Source organism: Primulina huaijiensis, chromosome 8 (genome assembly GCF_012295235.1).
Source record: "Primulina huaijiensis isolate GDHJ02 chromosome 8, ASM1229523v2, whole genome shotgun sequence".
Taxonomy (NCBI): Eukaryota; Viridiplantae; Streptophyta; class Magnoliopsida; order Lamiales; family Gesneriaceae; genus Primulina; species Primulina huaijiensis.
The window spans coordinates 4,248,437-4,264,327 of record NC_133313.1 but is presented as its reverse complement, the minus strand read 5'-3'; the positions used below and the strand labels follow the sequence as shown (position 1 = coordinate 4,264,327).

General features: G+C 36.9%; 2 protein-coding genes across 3 annotated transcripts; one reads left to right on the top strand and one right to left on the bottom strand.

Annotated features, from left to right (window-relative positions):
• Window positions 1-216: 216 nt before the first annotated feature.
• Window positions 217-6,401, bottom strand: LOC140982802 (protein decapping 5-like). Of its 2 annotated transcripts, XM_073449516.1 has the most exons (8): window positions 6,089-6,400; window positions 4,981-5,081; window positions 4,604-4,675; window positions 3,574-4,524; window positions 2,046-2,108; window positions 1,083-1,283; window positions 875-988; window positions 217-645 (listed from the first exon to the last, which is right to left on the bottom strand). In XM_073449516.1, exons 1-8 carry the CDS (start codon window positions 6,258-6,260, stop codon window positions 493-495), a joined length of 1,827 nt encoding a protein of 608 aa, XP_073305617.1. In that variant the 5' UTR covers window positions 6,261-6,400; the 3' UTR covers window positions 217-492. The 2 variants fall into 2 exon arrangements, with proteins under 2 accessions (XP_073305617.1, XP_073305618.1); XM_073449517.1 differs by lacking the exon at window positions 2,046-2,108 and having other exon boundaries at window positions 6,089-6,401.
• Window positions 6,402-7,720: 1,319 nt separating this feature from the next.
• On the top strand, window positions 7,721-15,726 carry LOC140982291 (nuclear matrix constituent protein 1-like). Its single transcript, XM_073448757.1, has 8 exons — window positions 7,721-8,284; window positions 9,387-9,596; window positions 11,104-11,357; window positions 11,435-11,705; window positions 11,787-11,870; window positions 12,458-14,445; window positions 14,930-15,125; window positions 15,216-15,726. The coding sequence occupies exons 1-8, from the start codon at window positions 7,979-7,981 to the stop codon at window positions 15,444-15,446; spliced, it is 3,540 nt and encodes a 1,179-aa protein (XP_073304858.1). The 5' UTR covers window positions 7,721-7,978; the 3' UTR covers window positions 15,447-15,726.
• The last annotated feature ends 165 nt before the right edge of the window (window positions 15,727-15,891 follow it).

Genomic DNA, 15,891 nt, shown 5'->3' with positions numbered 1-15,891 from the left:
ACACCATCATTAGCAAAAAGATGGAAAAAAAGAGGCAGAGAACATTTCATTCTTTATTCTTTATTTTTTTTGTAAGAAACAAATACAATATAAATAGCATAGAAGGATAACAGAAATTCAACCAAACACGAAACTGAAAGCTAATCAAAACCTGATCTAGTAATTTCAGATTTTACTTTTCCAAAAATGAAAAAACCCTAATTTATTTCCTACAAGTTCAGCACATGCGCATCCCCAGTTTTATACATGAGAGAGATAGAACGACGAATATTAGTGAATTAGCACAAAAATTCATTTAACAGACATCATTAAACTATCTAATCCCGAACGGATAAGGAGTCGACAAACTGTTAATTTTTATTACTCGGAACAACCAGAGTAAAGCACTAGAGCATGTCCTAAATCAGTGCTCATCCCAGCGGGGCCAAGATTGGCACACAGCTTTTACTTGGGTTTCAATAGCACAAACACAGAGCTTTATTACTCTAGGACTCATGAATCATGATTCTGGCCACCTCGACCACGAGACCTACCTGCGTGACCATATCCACCATAACCTCTTCCACCATAATAAGAGCCACGAAACCGACCACCACCACCACGGCCAAGGCCACGACTCCGATACCGGGGAAATTCTCCAAATGTCTGTATTAATTAGATTGAATAAGCAGTCGAGCAAACTTAAAATTAAAGGTATTTATCAAACCCAAATAGGATAGAGTTTATAGTAGCTGTATTCTGGTTCCTTGTTTCATATATAAAGGTGAATAGCATGTGTCAATTAAATTTAAGAATACGTATCATTCATTGGCATTAGGGAATACAGTATTTGAACACAACGTGTAACATGGGATCAAGAGTAAATAAGATGTACCTGGGTATCCACTTTCATTTGTTCTGAATACCTAGTCCTTCCATGATTATGGTTGTTGTCAGAAGTATTAGAAGAAAGCGAATCAAAAAAGTCATCCTTCTTATAAACAGCAGGCTGCAAAGTGAAATATTATGATAGTTCGCGAACATAAAATCCTGCCGCAATTGTTGATATTAAACTTGATAGCAATTCAAAATACATAGATTACCTTGATCTCAAACTTCGACAATTCAGAATCGTCCTCATCATGTAAATCATATTCATCACATGCACTTCCATTTATTTCTTTATCCTTAGATTGGGATTTATTACTTCTTCCTAAATGACCCCACACTTCGTCCTTTTTAAATTTCTCATTCATTGCCATGAAATCGAAATCTTCGGTAAATTTTGTTACAGGGCGTGAGATCTGCAAGGCCAAAGATTGATGCTCCACAGTCAAATTGTTTCACAGATAACGAGACCAGTTGAAGACAAAAAATGTAGCCTAAATTCCTTAATTTATGGAAAATATTAACCAACGTGTTGGACACCTCACATTTTGTAAAATCAAGTCTAGTACGAGAAAATTAACCAAAATTTATAATATCAATCCTAGAGTTATATTTAGTCGTCTGTGTACTTTCTGCTAATTAGGCATCATGGTGCTATAATACAGAGTCAGATGCTTTAAATTCTCAATTTATTGTGTATATCGAGAAATAATGGCACAAAGAGAGGACTTCACACTTCAAATTGCTTGATATTTTTGTATCTAAATTTTTTGAAGAAAATCTTCTTCGCCAAAGACCATTTTTGGAGTGCCTTGAATTCTACTCGTGAAGCAACCTTGAACTACATCAAGTCAGTTTCACGGTTTTTAAAAGGCAACATATTCCTTTAGACAAGTCAATAAGTTGATAAGTTAGTTGAATGATTTTTAAAAGGCAACATATTCCTGTACAGAATCAATAAGCTGATGACATAGTTCAAAAAACTAGTGAACAGAACATACTATTAAACGGATCTATGCGACTGGGAAGAAGCAAATCACAGATATTCAAATATCCGTCAAGTTGTTTATAAATGAAACACTGAAGACATAAAAGTACAGTGCGTTCATAAGTAAAAACATGTAATAATTTGTCCGGAAAAAAAAGACTGATCATATGCAAATACAAGCAGTTATTACCCCAGATCCTCTGCCATCACGCCCTCTAAAGTTGTTACACGTGTGATAAGCAGCCCCATTGTGCTGAACAATAACATACAGATGCATAATTAGCTCCAAACCACGTTCTCTCAAATGATTAAACAATTAAAAATTTAAAGAAAGTTTCCAATAATGGTAACAACTAACAACATAGTAGAAATGATGGAATAACTCTAAGTTACCCAAGGGCCAAAAAACATAAATTTCAAGGCAACATTTTCTTCTCACGACTTGTTTGGAATAATTTTATGTTCAACTGTTAGGGACCCAAATATTGTTACAGGCTCTAATATATTGGGCCTAGACAAAAACACGCCCAAGAGTCTCAAGCCCTTGGAAGAATCTAGATGCGGGGGAGGGGGGTGAGGAGACGGAAAAGTTATGCATTATGTCACTTTCATTTTTGTTTTGTGAGGTTACCAACATCAGCTGGGGAGGGAAGAGTGATGTTGTACAGAGTATCAACTATGGGAACATTATTTTATTAAATACACTGTATTTCAGTATTTTACCATGAATCTTTTGTTCTTCCCACTGATAAATCAGTACACATATTATGTGGCTGCATCATCAATGGTTGTACATTTCCGAAGAATGATCTTCAATCACAATTACAGATTCATATTTCATTAATATCTAGGACTTAAAATGTTCATCTCCCTAAAGATGGCATGCCTATATAGTCGAGACTCGATATTGCTTTTAGTGTTTGTGATTTAGTAAACTGGTGGGGATTATACTCTTTAAAAAATTGGCCATCACAGTAGCATTTATAGGAATCCAACACATAATATTCTTATGTAGCTCCTTCCCCCACATAAATCCCACACATACCCCAGCTGCACACAACGATCAACTCCAATTAAAACCCAGATCTTCCATCCCATAAGGCAAAAGCAACTACATCAGTGTCAAAATAATGCAACTCCAATTATGACAGATCCGCAGACATACGTGGCAAACCAAACAAGTAATATATTTAACCAAAGTAAAATGCTTAAAAAAGATGGCAAAATATGATGGAACTGGGTAACAAATAGAACTCTAATTTTGAATATATCACAAATAAATTCAGAAAAATCAAAATATGAAGTTTCAACTGCCAAATCATTAAGCATAAGCTTGAAATCCATGTTGCATACCAAAATCAAGGGCCTCTGTTAGCTCATCCAACGACCATAGACCAAACATATGAAGGGATTATAATTCATGAGTTAAATTTCAAGGGGAAAAAAACAATGAGTAAAATATGTTACTTTGTCATTTGTAACCTTAACTCAAAGTGTCAGAGAATCAGGTTCATCCTGCATGGTGCACAATGATACCTAAGATTTTTCACCTTAATAGAACACACGCAAAACACCTCATTAGCATTTTAACATTTAGCCTCATATAGCAATGACATCCTATAATTTGGTCAGATTATTAGATCAGAAATATCAATTTGAGAACACTTAATTAATGAAAACATGCCCCCGTGTGTGTGTATAAAGTAAAAGAGAAAAACCTTATGACTTCTAGTGTTTGTTGGTAAAGGTAATATCGGGGGCCGAGCTTCTGTTACAACTGGGGCTGGCGGTCCAGATGATGACTTGGGTAACGCTTTGACTACTTCCACATCTTCCTGAGTTGTTTGAAGAAGTTGAGGGGAAGAAAAACTAGCTGGCCCAGATTGCAACAGCTGCCAAGGAGTTACAAGTGGAGGCAGCATCGTTTCTGCAGGAAATGAAACAGATGCCCCAGTAGCTGAAGCTCTTACAGGTTGAGAAATTGTCTGCTGGGATAATGTTGCTGGCCCAGGCATTGCACTGGGAATGTTAGCTACAGAAGGTACACCTGCATTGGCCAAAACTAAAGTAGAGGAAGGGGCCAAAGTGGGAAAATTAGAGATTGGTGTAGATATAGGGATAATAGGTGCAGGGGCAATGTTTGGTAATAGATTGGGTGTTGTTCCAGATGCTAGTGGTGAAGGCTGCAGAGGATGAACATTCAAAGACAATGTTGAAACAGGTAATGAAGTAGAGGTTAGACCAGCAGAAGTAGTGCTGTTTGGAACCATGGAAGGGTTAAATTCAGGAAAATTAGAACTGGGAAAGCTTGATGCTGCGGTCGGCAATGATGAGTTGAAACTAGAAAATTGCATATGTTGCATGGAGGGAGGAATTGCCAAGACTGGAGGTGGTCGAAGTAAGGATTGTTGAGGTATTTGAGGCATCCCACTAGGGGTACCATAAAATCCTTGCCAATACATCGGCATGGCTAAGCCACTTCCATTTGCATTTGGAGGAGAAGATCCCCATGAATTCAAGTTTGCTCCAGGCTGATATAAAGGCAGAACACTTTGGAAATTGGATCCAGGGAGGCCCAGTTGTGAAGAATGGGAACCAAGATCAGTAAAGGATCCACTAGGAGCTGTGGGCAAGCTTGTGGAGGGGTTTGTTGGATGAGGGAAGTGAGACTGTGCCAGAACATACAAGGTTAGCTAGCAGTCAAATCAATCCGGTACCACATTACTACAACAGAGGTTTCCCGCTTACTTGGATAATTGCAGGATCGCTATTTATGGGAGGTGTAGTTTGAACTGGAGGAGAAACTTTGACCTGTAAATCCTGTTCAAAACAGAAAACCTAATTACTTTAAGCAAACTGAATAAAAACGGAAGGAAAAAAGGTTAATTCCAAACACAAGGTACTGGAGAAACAATGGAAGGAAGAAATGATAGTCCCGTTCAGGCGTATGAAAAGAGAAACGGCCATGAAAAAACAATGGAAGGAAGAATGATACTTTCAAAAGAATAGTTAAGTCCAAATAGAAGGTTACAGAAATATAATGGAAGGGAGAAATGAGACTTGTGCACAAAAGAGAAACGATAATACATTAGACAAACCAACTGGCATACAAATCCAACAGATACCTTGATATCACTTCCTCTGAACAGTATGTATTCATAAGTTTTGTCACTGGGAGGGACTTGTTGGCCGTCCTTTTTCCGTCCTTCTGTTCCAAAGGATCTCACTGTCACAGGTTATTTTGAAACTAAATATTAGTTTGCAACAACAGTTTACATAGACACAGAAACATAAGCATTCTGCCAACAGCTGAATGTAGAAAAACAGTTACTTAAATAATTAGACCAGTTTAAATTATGAAGATGCACTATGAATCCCGCTTCTACTTAGACCAGCTCAATCACACTCTTATTCCATCATGCAGCATAAATCAATTTCACCTATATCATTTTCGATCACCGAGGACAAATGAATTGAGGAATGAACCACGTGAAATTCGTCTAATCTCAAGACTTATGCAACAGGTTACAAAGAAAGAAGAACAAATCATAAGCTCCGAATCCCTTAAATCTGTAAAAGAATTGCTGTCCTACTGCAGTGCAACAAATTTAACCACCTTTTAGCACTGTAACTAATCAAAGACCTCCTCATTATTCAGAACCCAAATGCCTAGAACTAAATACGATATCCATCCTCATTGTGAATATGAGAAAAATAATTCAAAGCCTATACATCATATCTAAAAACAATAATTGAAAAAAAACCGACAGTTTAAATTTTCTTGCAGATTACATACACTCAACTAGTACTAGGGCACGTCAACCGATTTCATATTGCATTTAGCATTCTTGAATTGAGCACTCTTCACTCCCTAAGTGTAAAAATATAAAAAAAACTCTATCCACAGAAACAGAAACATTAAAAATCCAATCTGTTATAACCGAAGTCAGTCACTAAAAGTTTCTACGTTGAGAAATGCACTCAATAAATTTCAAGCTGTTAGTCCCCAAATCCCTAAATGTACCGATAAAAACACCGAAAGAGAGAAGAGAAGGAATAATCCAAATCCTAATAATCGAAAAGTAAATATATAAACAGAACCAAATTAAAACGGTGAAAACTACTAAGATTCTTTAAAAGAACAACAAAAAAAGACAAAAAATATGCGACACAGCCTCACGAATTTAAACAAAAAGAAGAAAAGAAATAAACAAGAAGAAGTAATTTTCTCACCATTGCGCAAACCGATGCTGGACTCTTCTGTGTTGATGTTGTGCAGCACGCCTTCATACCTAATCTCACTCTTCGACGTCAAGCTAATCAAGCTGCCGATGTACGAGTCCGCCGATGCTCCAGTGCCGCCAGATCTACCACCAGACGCCGCCGCCGAACTCTCTGCCTCCATCCTTTACGACGATTAACTACTTTATCCTATTGTTATTATAAATCAAAACAAAAGAGAAATCACACCCAAATATTTGTAAGAGAGAAAGGGGGGACCGAGTGGAGGGGATATATGTAGGGTTTCAGTTTCCCGTTTTGATCAATTTGTGCTTCGTTTGATCCAAAGCAATACATAATAAATTTCTTAATTCATGTGATCGGCCCGTTTAGTTTAACGATTTCATGGATTTTTTATTCGTGTGAGATGGTTTAATTTTCATATTTATAATATTCATTTCACGTGAATTTTTATGATAAAATTTTTAAATTAATAATAAAACATTTTCAAATTTTATACACTTTTGAAATAATTTATTTATTTACAAAATATAAAAAAAATATATTTCTATAATATTTATATATTTTTTAAAAAATTTAATCGTCTTTAATGATGAACCGGCATAACTCAAATCACTTCTTGGTATCGTGACTGCTTGCATTGTCAATAGTGAGTTTGTCGATAAAATCATTCCGTGAAAATCTTTGTCCACGACAATCTTGAGACCTTCTCCAATTGCTAGTAGTTCTCCTAAAACTATGGAACCAGGCTTTGGAAAAAACACATCTGAATGCTGCCAACATTTGACACTTGTGGTCACGAATACTCATACCGACTCCATAGTAATCTCCCATTTCTGAGAAATTAGCATCAACATCTAAACGAAGGTGATCAATTAGAGGAGCTTGTCGGTGGATTTGCGAGGCCTGCGGATGTAATGCAGGATATCGAGCCATTCTTCTTAGCGACGGTATTCATCCAAAAAGCCAGGCACATTCACTTCCAGGCTTCTCAACTCTTTTCTCTCGCTATTGTGCATTGTCCAGCATCTATCATTCCAAGTCGCCCAAGCTTGGCAGCAGAACTCTTCTGGCAGCAAAACTTAAAAATGTTTTCTTGAAAAGTATGGTGAAAAAAGTTGTTTTTAAAAAAATATTTTTTAGAAATTATAATTTTTGCTTTTGGGTTTCTACTTCTACTTGTATTTAAAAATAAACATATTTTTCAATATTTATCCAAATGCCAAAAACTGTTTTTTTTTAATCAAAACATTTTAAAAACCTGAAATTATTTAAATACACTTTTAAAATACAATCTTTTGTATCCAAACTCGCCATAAAATCTAAATTATAAGTTTACAGCACTATCTCAATCTTATTAAAGTTCAATTATAAGAATTATTGTTTTAATTTTGTGTAAATTTAAATCATCTAATAAATAAATACTCCTGATAATTGTTGTAAACACCATAAATGAAATTTTAAAATGCATGAAATTTTATTAAAAAATGTAAATTCAAAATTTATAATTTCAAAAGACGATTTCTTTTTCTAGTGTATAAAAAGAAATGAAGAATTATTGATTCCGAGGGGTAATGTCGTCAATTCATCTCAGCATCTTCACTAATTATATTCGTCACCACTGAATTTCACTCAGCGTCACAGATTTTTCTTCCGCACACATTCTCTATAATCTTCCTACCATCCGAATATACCGTTCCCGGGGAATGGAATATTCCGTCAACGAACTACTGTCCGTCGACTTGCTAAATCTTCTTACCGTTTGAACTCTGTAGCCACCCCTGCTTTCGGTTTGAGAAATTTTCGAATTAGGGTTTTCTGCGAACCTCTTTTGTGAATTGACGTAGCTTTTCTGAATCATCAAATCCAATAAAATTACGGATGTTTACTCCGAAAAGGCAGTGGCCAGGTCTATCAATTAACCCGAAGAACGAAGCACAGCAGTCCCCGTTTCCCGGTAGGCAGAACCCTACTGCTGGCAAGGGCAAAGAGGTGGCATTTATTGACGGCCCACCGGATCCGCCGCCGCCCCCAACGGGCTTGCTGAGTGAAGACAGGGACAGGACTGATGTTGAAAATATGGAGGATTGGAGGCGGTTTCGAGAGGTGGGCTTGTTGGATGAGGCAGCTTTAGAGAGGCGTGATCGCGAGGCGGCGATGGATAGGATTCAGAGACTCGAAAGAGAGGTTTGAAGGACCAACTTTGTACTTTTAGGAGCTCTTTAAATGTGTTTGTGGTTAAGTTGTTTAAAGCGTTGCAGAGATATGTGGGTTCAGTTAATTAGTTATTATAGTTGCGTTTGAGAAATTTTTGTGGAGTTCGAGGGTGATAGCTTGCTCTTCTGTGAAACTTTTGTAAGAATTGTTCCCAGAAGATGAGAATATATCTTGGAGAAATTCCTGCTGTGGTAACTTGTACGTTAGCAAATAAATTGGTTTTGTTTTTTGGTAATGAAACAAGTTGCATGGTGCCTCCAGCGATTCTTGTGTCTTGATTTTATATGATTCTGGATTACACTATTGCCACGTGTTCCATGATGATGAGTCTGAAGAATTAATTGTTTGGAATGAGAATCACTTAAGAACCGAGCCATTGATGGCTTACGGATACAAAAGTTTTTCAAGACCCATTATGCCGGAAAAAGGTGTTTTTTGATGGGCTTTATCTTTTTTTTACAAAAATATGCACTTCAAAAATCTCGAAGGCAGAAAATCTAGCTATTGAACTTCTGAATTTGCTGTTCTTTATTTTTTTTTAAAAAAAATAAGCTATTTTTCACTTCTATAAATAAACACGACTGTTTTTGCCTCCCTTAAAAATAACATCTAACAAAAACCCTGTTCATGAAAAGGTTTATCTAAATAACATCTAACAAAAACACTGTTCTTTATTGTTTATTTCTAGGTTTTTTTGAAAGTAGGTTCCTGTTCCTAGGAGATAGATATGGTAGTTTTAAATTTTTTTAAAGAATAAAAAACAGTAGGTTAGCTTTTTGTGATTCTATTTTGGGGAATGGCATGGAACAATGTTGGAATTGATTGAGCATTTTTTCCTGCCAGATAATATCAGTGGCATTTTCGAGTTACAAATCATGGATGACCACTTATGAGAGACTCGATTTTTTTCAATTATTAACTTTCAAATGTTGAAATTTTGAAATCATTATCCTGATTGTTAAAGAGCTTTTAATGCCCTTTAAAGAAAATATGTAGAGGTTGAAATATATTAAGTTGCATTATTTGATGTGTTGTCTTTCTTAAAGTATTCTTTGAATCGTTCTTGTGGCAGCTTTTTGATTATCAATATAGTATGGGCCTTCTTCTGATTGAGAAAAAGGAGTGGGCTTCAAAACATGAAGAACTTCAGGAATCCCTTTTGGAACTTCAGGAGGTCCTTAAACGTGAAAAGAGGGCTCATTTAATAGCAGTTGCTCAAGTGGAGGAGAGGGAAGCCAATTTGAGGAAGGCTTTGGATGTTGAGAGGCAGTGTGTAAATGAGGTGATATAATTTTTCATATGGCCGTCATTTTTAATTTCATAACTAGTTTTCTTTTTCTTTTTGTTATTCATATTTGTCAAGAGAATGATTTTAATACTGTATCTTGTTCTATTTAAATAGTGTTCCTTATGTGGAGATATTAATTCTCTATTTTCTTGTTTTAGTTTGGACGGTTGCCACTTGCCAGTATCTTCTAATGTGTATTCTACAGTTCTTTGTTAGTACTGAATTGCTGATAAAATACATCTATAGAAAATTTGGGCTGTGTGCGGCAAGGAAATGGCTTGTCACCTTTTTAGGTCAATTATCAAATCTTCGGCAAGAAGTGTGCCATATAGGCAACTCATCATCGGTTTCTTTCTTGAAAACAACTCTCTTCTTAGTCGTTACAGTAAACAACTGGGGAATCCTCAAGCGGAGACCCTAGGCAATGCGGATAGCAGCCCTTTTCTCGATTCCTTGTAACTTTTTTCTATAATCTTTATTCTCCACTCCAGCAGATAGGGTTTTCTTGGCTGACTGTCTTAACTGTCGCCACCCTGACAGTTTGGTTATGAAGTAACTTACTGAAGATTTGTGTAACAAACTAGAAAATTTGGCTTTTGCAGTTTCCTTGGGTTGCGTCACATTTTTATTTTGTGGTTAAGCATTAAAAGAGTTCCATTAATCACATTAACAACTGGAACATACGGGATCACAATCTCCAAAATCCATGCAAGACACATGTTCTTTGTGACCAGTGTTGTTTCTGTTGTTAAACCGTTGTTAGGAGTTCATAAGTTTAGTATGTTTTTAGTTTATTATTGAGATACATATTGCTATTGTTGCAGTTGCTATGGTTTAGGCTGTCAACTAGACTACAGGTGAATTGGTTTAGGGTAAGAGTTTTTACTTTTATTTTTTAGGAATACCTCGGGAAGGGGCACATTCTCATTGCCACGAGACTTTATCATTCTTTTATATCATTGAGTAGGTGCCTAGAAATGCATATCTATCACTTGGTGTTGGTCTTTTGGTAGGGTGAAGGGAAGAGATGAGAAGGGATTAGAGGCATATATTCACTCGGGGGGAGGGTTTTCACAAGCTTGTAAGTTGGTGATGGTGAGGAGAAGACATTTTTTCCCCTTGTTTACAATTGAAAAAGAAATATTTCCGTGTTAACCAAATGGTTCAACCTTAGAAGAATCAAATTAGAAGTTTGTATTATTGAGATTCTTATGAACTTGATATAGTTCAATTTGTGAACTAGTGATTTGGAATGCTTAATTTTATGACCCAAGATATACTTTCCTTCACATTTCTTGGACTTTTATGATTCAGAAGTGTTATAATGTCAATTTCGTTGTATGTATAATTAGACTGTGAACTAATAGTTATTCCTTTTGTTATTAATCATTTAACTTAAAATGATAAAAAAATTCATTATTAAGATCATCAAACTGTGGGTACAAATCAAGGAAAATCATTATTTTTATTGATGACAAGTTCAAATGTTTGCTTTCTGCAGCTTCAGTCATCCCTCCGTCGAATACACGAGGAGCACGACAGAATCAAGGTGGCATCTGAAACTAAGCTGGCCAATGCAAATGCTATGGTTGTCGGAGTTCAGGATAGGTCTTTAGAGGTGAATGAAAAGCTGTTTGCCGCTGATGCGAAGCTTGCTGAGGCAAGTAGGAAGAGTTTGGAACTGGAGAGGAAATTGCAGGAGATCGAGGCACGTGAAAGTGTTCTGAAGAGGGAGCGGATGTCCTTTAATGCTGAGTATGATAAATGCTCAATGAAAATGGTTATATTTATCTTGCTAATGTGGTAACTAAAGTTTATTTTTAATCCATTAGGCGAAATGCACACGATGCATCTGTGTTGCAGCACAAAGAAGATATGCAGGAGTGGGAAAGGAAGCTGCAGGAAGGGGAAGAGAGACTTTGCCAAATTCGGAGAAATATCAATGAGAAAGAGGAAAAGGTTAATGAATTCAACAGAACATTCAAGGAGAGGGAGAGGGAACTTTTAGAAAAAGAGAAGTTGATTGAATTGGCAAATGTGACCCTGAAGAAGAAAGAAGACGAGGTTAACCAAAAACTAGCAGACCTATCTGTAGAAGAGGAAGTATGTTTGTGAGTTATCTCTAGTGTATGAGCTATTGTGTATTCTCTATAAACGCTTTACAATTTGTCTAATCTGTTGCAGAAAGCTGATTCTTTAAGGAAAAGTTTAGAGATAAAGGAGAAGGAGCTAAATGCATTGACCGAGAAGCTGAGTACTAGAGAGAGAGTAAGTAGCTTTCCAGTAGTTTATGTGCATAGTAGTTGTATTCTACTGCATTTAAGATTATAGCATCTGTCTAACTCATGCTTGAGGTTATCAGGCGAAGTCATTCAATAGAATATTTCCTTTTTTCTGTACCCGTGTCTGATTGCTGGCTAGAGACTTTTGCCTGGAGTGCACTTGTATCACACTTTGACTAAAAATATATACCTTATAACTCTGATTACCCTTCTCCACTTTGACTAAAAATGTATGCCTTAGAACTCTGATTTCCCCCCTGATTTATTCATTGATTACTTAGAGCTGCTGCAAGCAAGGCACATCGCCATAGTACCATACATCGAGTGTTTGGCTCTGAAATGAGTTAACCTATTGATTATATATTGACAAGGAAAAGATTATAAACAGTAGTTTAAATATGTTTGGTTTATAAAATTTCCTCCTATTATGAATTTTCCTTTCCTTTGTTTGATGTTATTGCTGTCATTTGGAGTCAGTTTTGAGTTTCTATCTGTCTTCAAAACTGTTTGACGATTATCCAATATCACAGTGTCCAAAAGAGAAGCTGATAACTAAATTATGTTATTTTGTAGGTGGAGATTCAAAAGCTTCTTGATGACCACAGGTCTGGTTTGGATATACTAAGGCAGGAGTTTGAATTTGAAATGGAAGAGAAAAGAAAGTCTCTTGAGAAGGAGATGAAGGGCAAGCTCGATAACTTGGATCAGCAGGAAAGTGAAATCAACCACAGGGAGGAAAAATTAAGAAAACAGGAGCAAACGTTGGAAAAGAAGTCTGAGAGGATTAAGGAGAAAGAGAAGGAAATTGAAATAAAGTTGAAGGATTTGAAAGACAGAGAAAAATCCCTCGAAGTCGAGGAGAAAAGTCTAGGATTGTTAAGGAGAGAAGTAGCTTCTGACAAGGAAATTTTGCGAACTATCAAAGACGGGCTTGAGAAGATGAGAGCTGAAACTAAACAGAAGGAAATGCAAATTCAAGATGAAACTGAAAAGCTTCGAATTACTGAGGAAGAGAGGAAAGAACATGTCCGTTTGCAGATGGAGTTGAGAATGGAGATAGAGAGATACAAATATCAGAAGGATTTGCTTTTCCAAGAAACTGAGGATTTGAAACAGGACAGGAAGAAATTTGAGGAAGAATGGGAGGCTCTTGATGAGAAGAAAGCAGAGGTTAGTCGAAGTTTACAACAACTTAATCAAGAGAAAGAGATTATTGAAAAACTAAAATACTCGGAAGAAAAACAATTGAAAGAAGATAAACTTGCCACCAAGGAGTACATTGAGAGAGAGTTGGAGGCTCTAAGACTAGAGAAGGAGTCATTTGCTGCCACAAGTAAACATGAACAGCAGTTATCTTTGGAAAAAGCTCGAGATGAACATAATCAGTTACTTCATGAGTTTGAGACTCGTAGAAGGGATCTTGAGGCTGATATGCTGAATAAGCAAGAGACAATGGAAAAATCTCTGCAAGAAAGAGAGAGAGCATTTGAGAAAGAGGTGGAAAAAGAGCGTAGCCGTATCCATCATTTGAAGGAAGGTATCCAAAATGAAATGGAGGATATCAAGTCAGAGAGGCGCAGCTTGGAGAATGACAAAAAGGATATTGCCTTGAACAAGCAACAGCTGGAAGAGCAGCAGCTAGCAATGCACAAGGACATTGACGAGCTTGGTGTTTTAAGCCAAAAGCTTAAACTTCAGAGACAACAATTTATCAAGGAGAGAAGCCAATTTCTCACATTAGTCGAGACCCTGAAGAGTTGCCAAAACTGTGGGGATATGGCGAGGGATTATATGGCTTCTCATCTTCACATTTCAGAAATAGTCAAAGAATCCTCTCCTCTTCAGGCCAAGGGAGAAGAATTACTGGAAAAAGTTGATGTTTACAGAGCGAATATTCAGAGAACTCCAGGTAAGATCGATCCAAAATCATCAGGATCTGGTGGTCGTATTTCTTGGCTGTTTCGGAAGTGCACTCCCAGAATCTTTGACATTTCTCCCAATGAGAATGCTCAGCACCTGGCTTCTCAAAACTTGGACCAAGCTTTGTCAGATGCACTGGTTGATGAAGGACCCAGCATCCCCGTCGATACTGCGTCTAGAGCACAAGATACCACTCAAGGAGATCATAGAATAGAAGAAGTTCAGGAAGATTCCCAGCAATCGGAGTTGAGAAATGTTCGACGCAGATCTAGTAGAAAAATAAGAGATGGAATCCGCCGAACAAGATCTGTTAAGTCTGTAGTTGAAGATGCTGAAATTTTCTTAGGAAGGAAGTCGGGTGATATGAAGTTGAGTGAGGAACAAAATAATGATTCTACTGCTTCTATGAATGAGGAAAGTCGCGGTGATTCCAGCCTTGCTGAGAGAATAACCAATACCATTCCAAGAAAGCGAACTCGGGCACAATCTTCGCGAATGACAGAGAATGAGCTTGATGCTGAAGAAAGTGAAGAACGATCTCAAAGTGCTATGGTTGGGAGTCGCCGTAAGAAGCGTCAAACAAGTGTGCCAGCTGTACAGAATGCTGGGGAGCAGCGATATAATCTTCGTCGTCATAAGACGTAAGCGTGTTGTTTTTCTTGTATAATTCTTAATATTATAATCGCTAGCTGTTTTAGTGTGTCCGGACTCCGGATGCCTGAGACTGTAATGTTCTGTCATGTGCTGAGTACATCAACAAATTATACTTGATCACAGTTAACCATGAATATGGTTTAATTGTTCGTTTGACGATGCAACTAAACACCTCAATCAATTTACTGAACTGCTGACTTAGTCGGGATTAATTTTCAACCGATCTATATCCCTGTAGATTAACGTCAGTCAAACATTTGGTTGATTTTGGGCATCAAGACCCTTATATGACAAGCTTGCCTTTTGGATAGAATGATTTTTTAAAGTTTCTGTAGTTTCTAGACTTTAATCGAAATCTATCCTCCAGCCATGTTGAACCCACAATGTAATTGGGATGGTTATCCTATATCTTAAATTGTTGATGTCCCAAGCCATATACCGGGCCTAACCTTTCGCTGTTTCTTGTTTCAGTGGTGGCAAACCAAAACCAACTGCAACAACTTCGGTGAACAGTGAGAAGCAAACGGTAAAAGAAGCTGTTAATGTTCCTGTATCGCAAGATAATGAAGTTACTTCAGCGCCATCAGTGGAAGTTGCCGGTGAAAATGGTAATTCCATACAATTAGCTCGAGCTTCGTCCCATAAAAATCAAACAAGGGTTGTTCGGGTAATTCTTTCAATTCCATAGCATTATCTTTAGTTGATGATTCCTATTTGAAATATGCTTATCTTATAATTATTGCTTTCTTTAACACAGTTTGAGACATCCGCACGGGGCATCGATGAACATGCCAATGCCAATGCTGTGAAGTCAACAGATGACATAAACTTGAGTGAGGAGGTGAATTGTACGCCAGAGTACAGTGTTACCTTGCAGGAAAACGAAGAAGATGAAAACCAAGATTATGACACTGAGGATGATGATGAAGATGAGCATCCTGGTGAAGCTTCGATACCTAAAAAGATCTGGACATTTTTCACATCTTGATTTGTGCTTCCTCCCGCTAGCGCCAGTATGAACTTGTCTATTTTTCTTGTACGATGCAGTTGGACTTTTAGAAGTGATATCATCTACACGTTTCGTTTGAAAATCGGTGGACTTTTAGCTGTCTGATCGACTTTTCATTTATAACATTCTTAGTATCTGCCTTTACTTGTCATTGCAGATGATTGTTGATTGTGAATTAGCAGTAGATATATTTTGTACGCCTCAATTGACTTTTCATTTAATCTGATCGTTTAGAAATGATTTTTTACATTTTGCGTCACTTTTAATACCTGTTTTGTTTTGAATTCTGATGCAATATTTAGATATCCTATGATAATTAATTTATAAATGGATTTCATATATTTTATAAGTCAATGTACGACACACGTGCAACAAAATAATCATGGAGCCCGTTAAATAAACTTTCCCAAGTTCGTAACATATA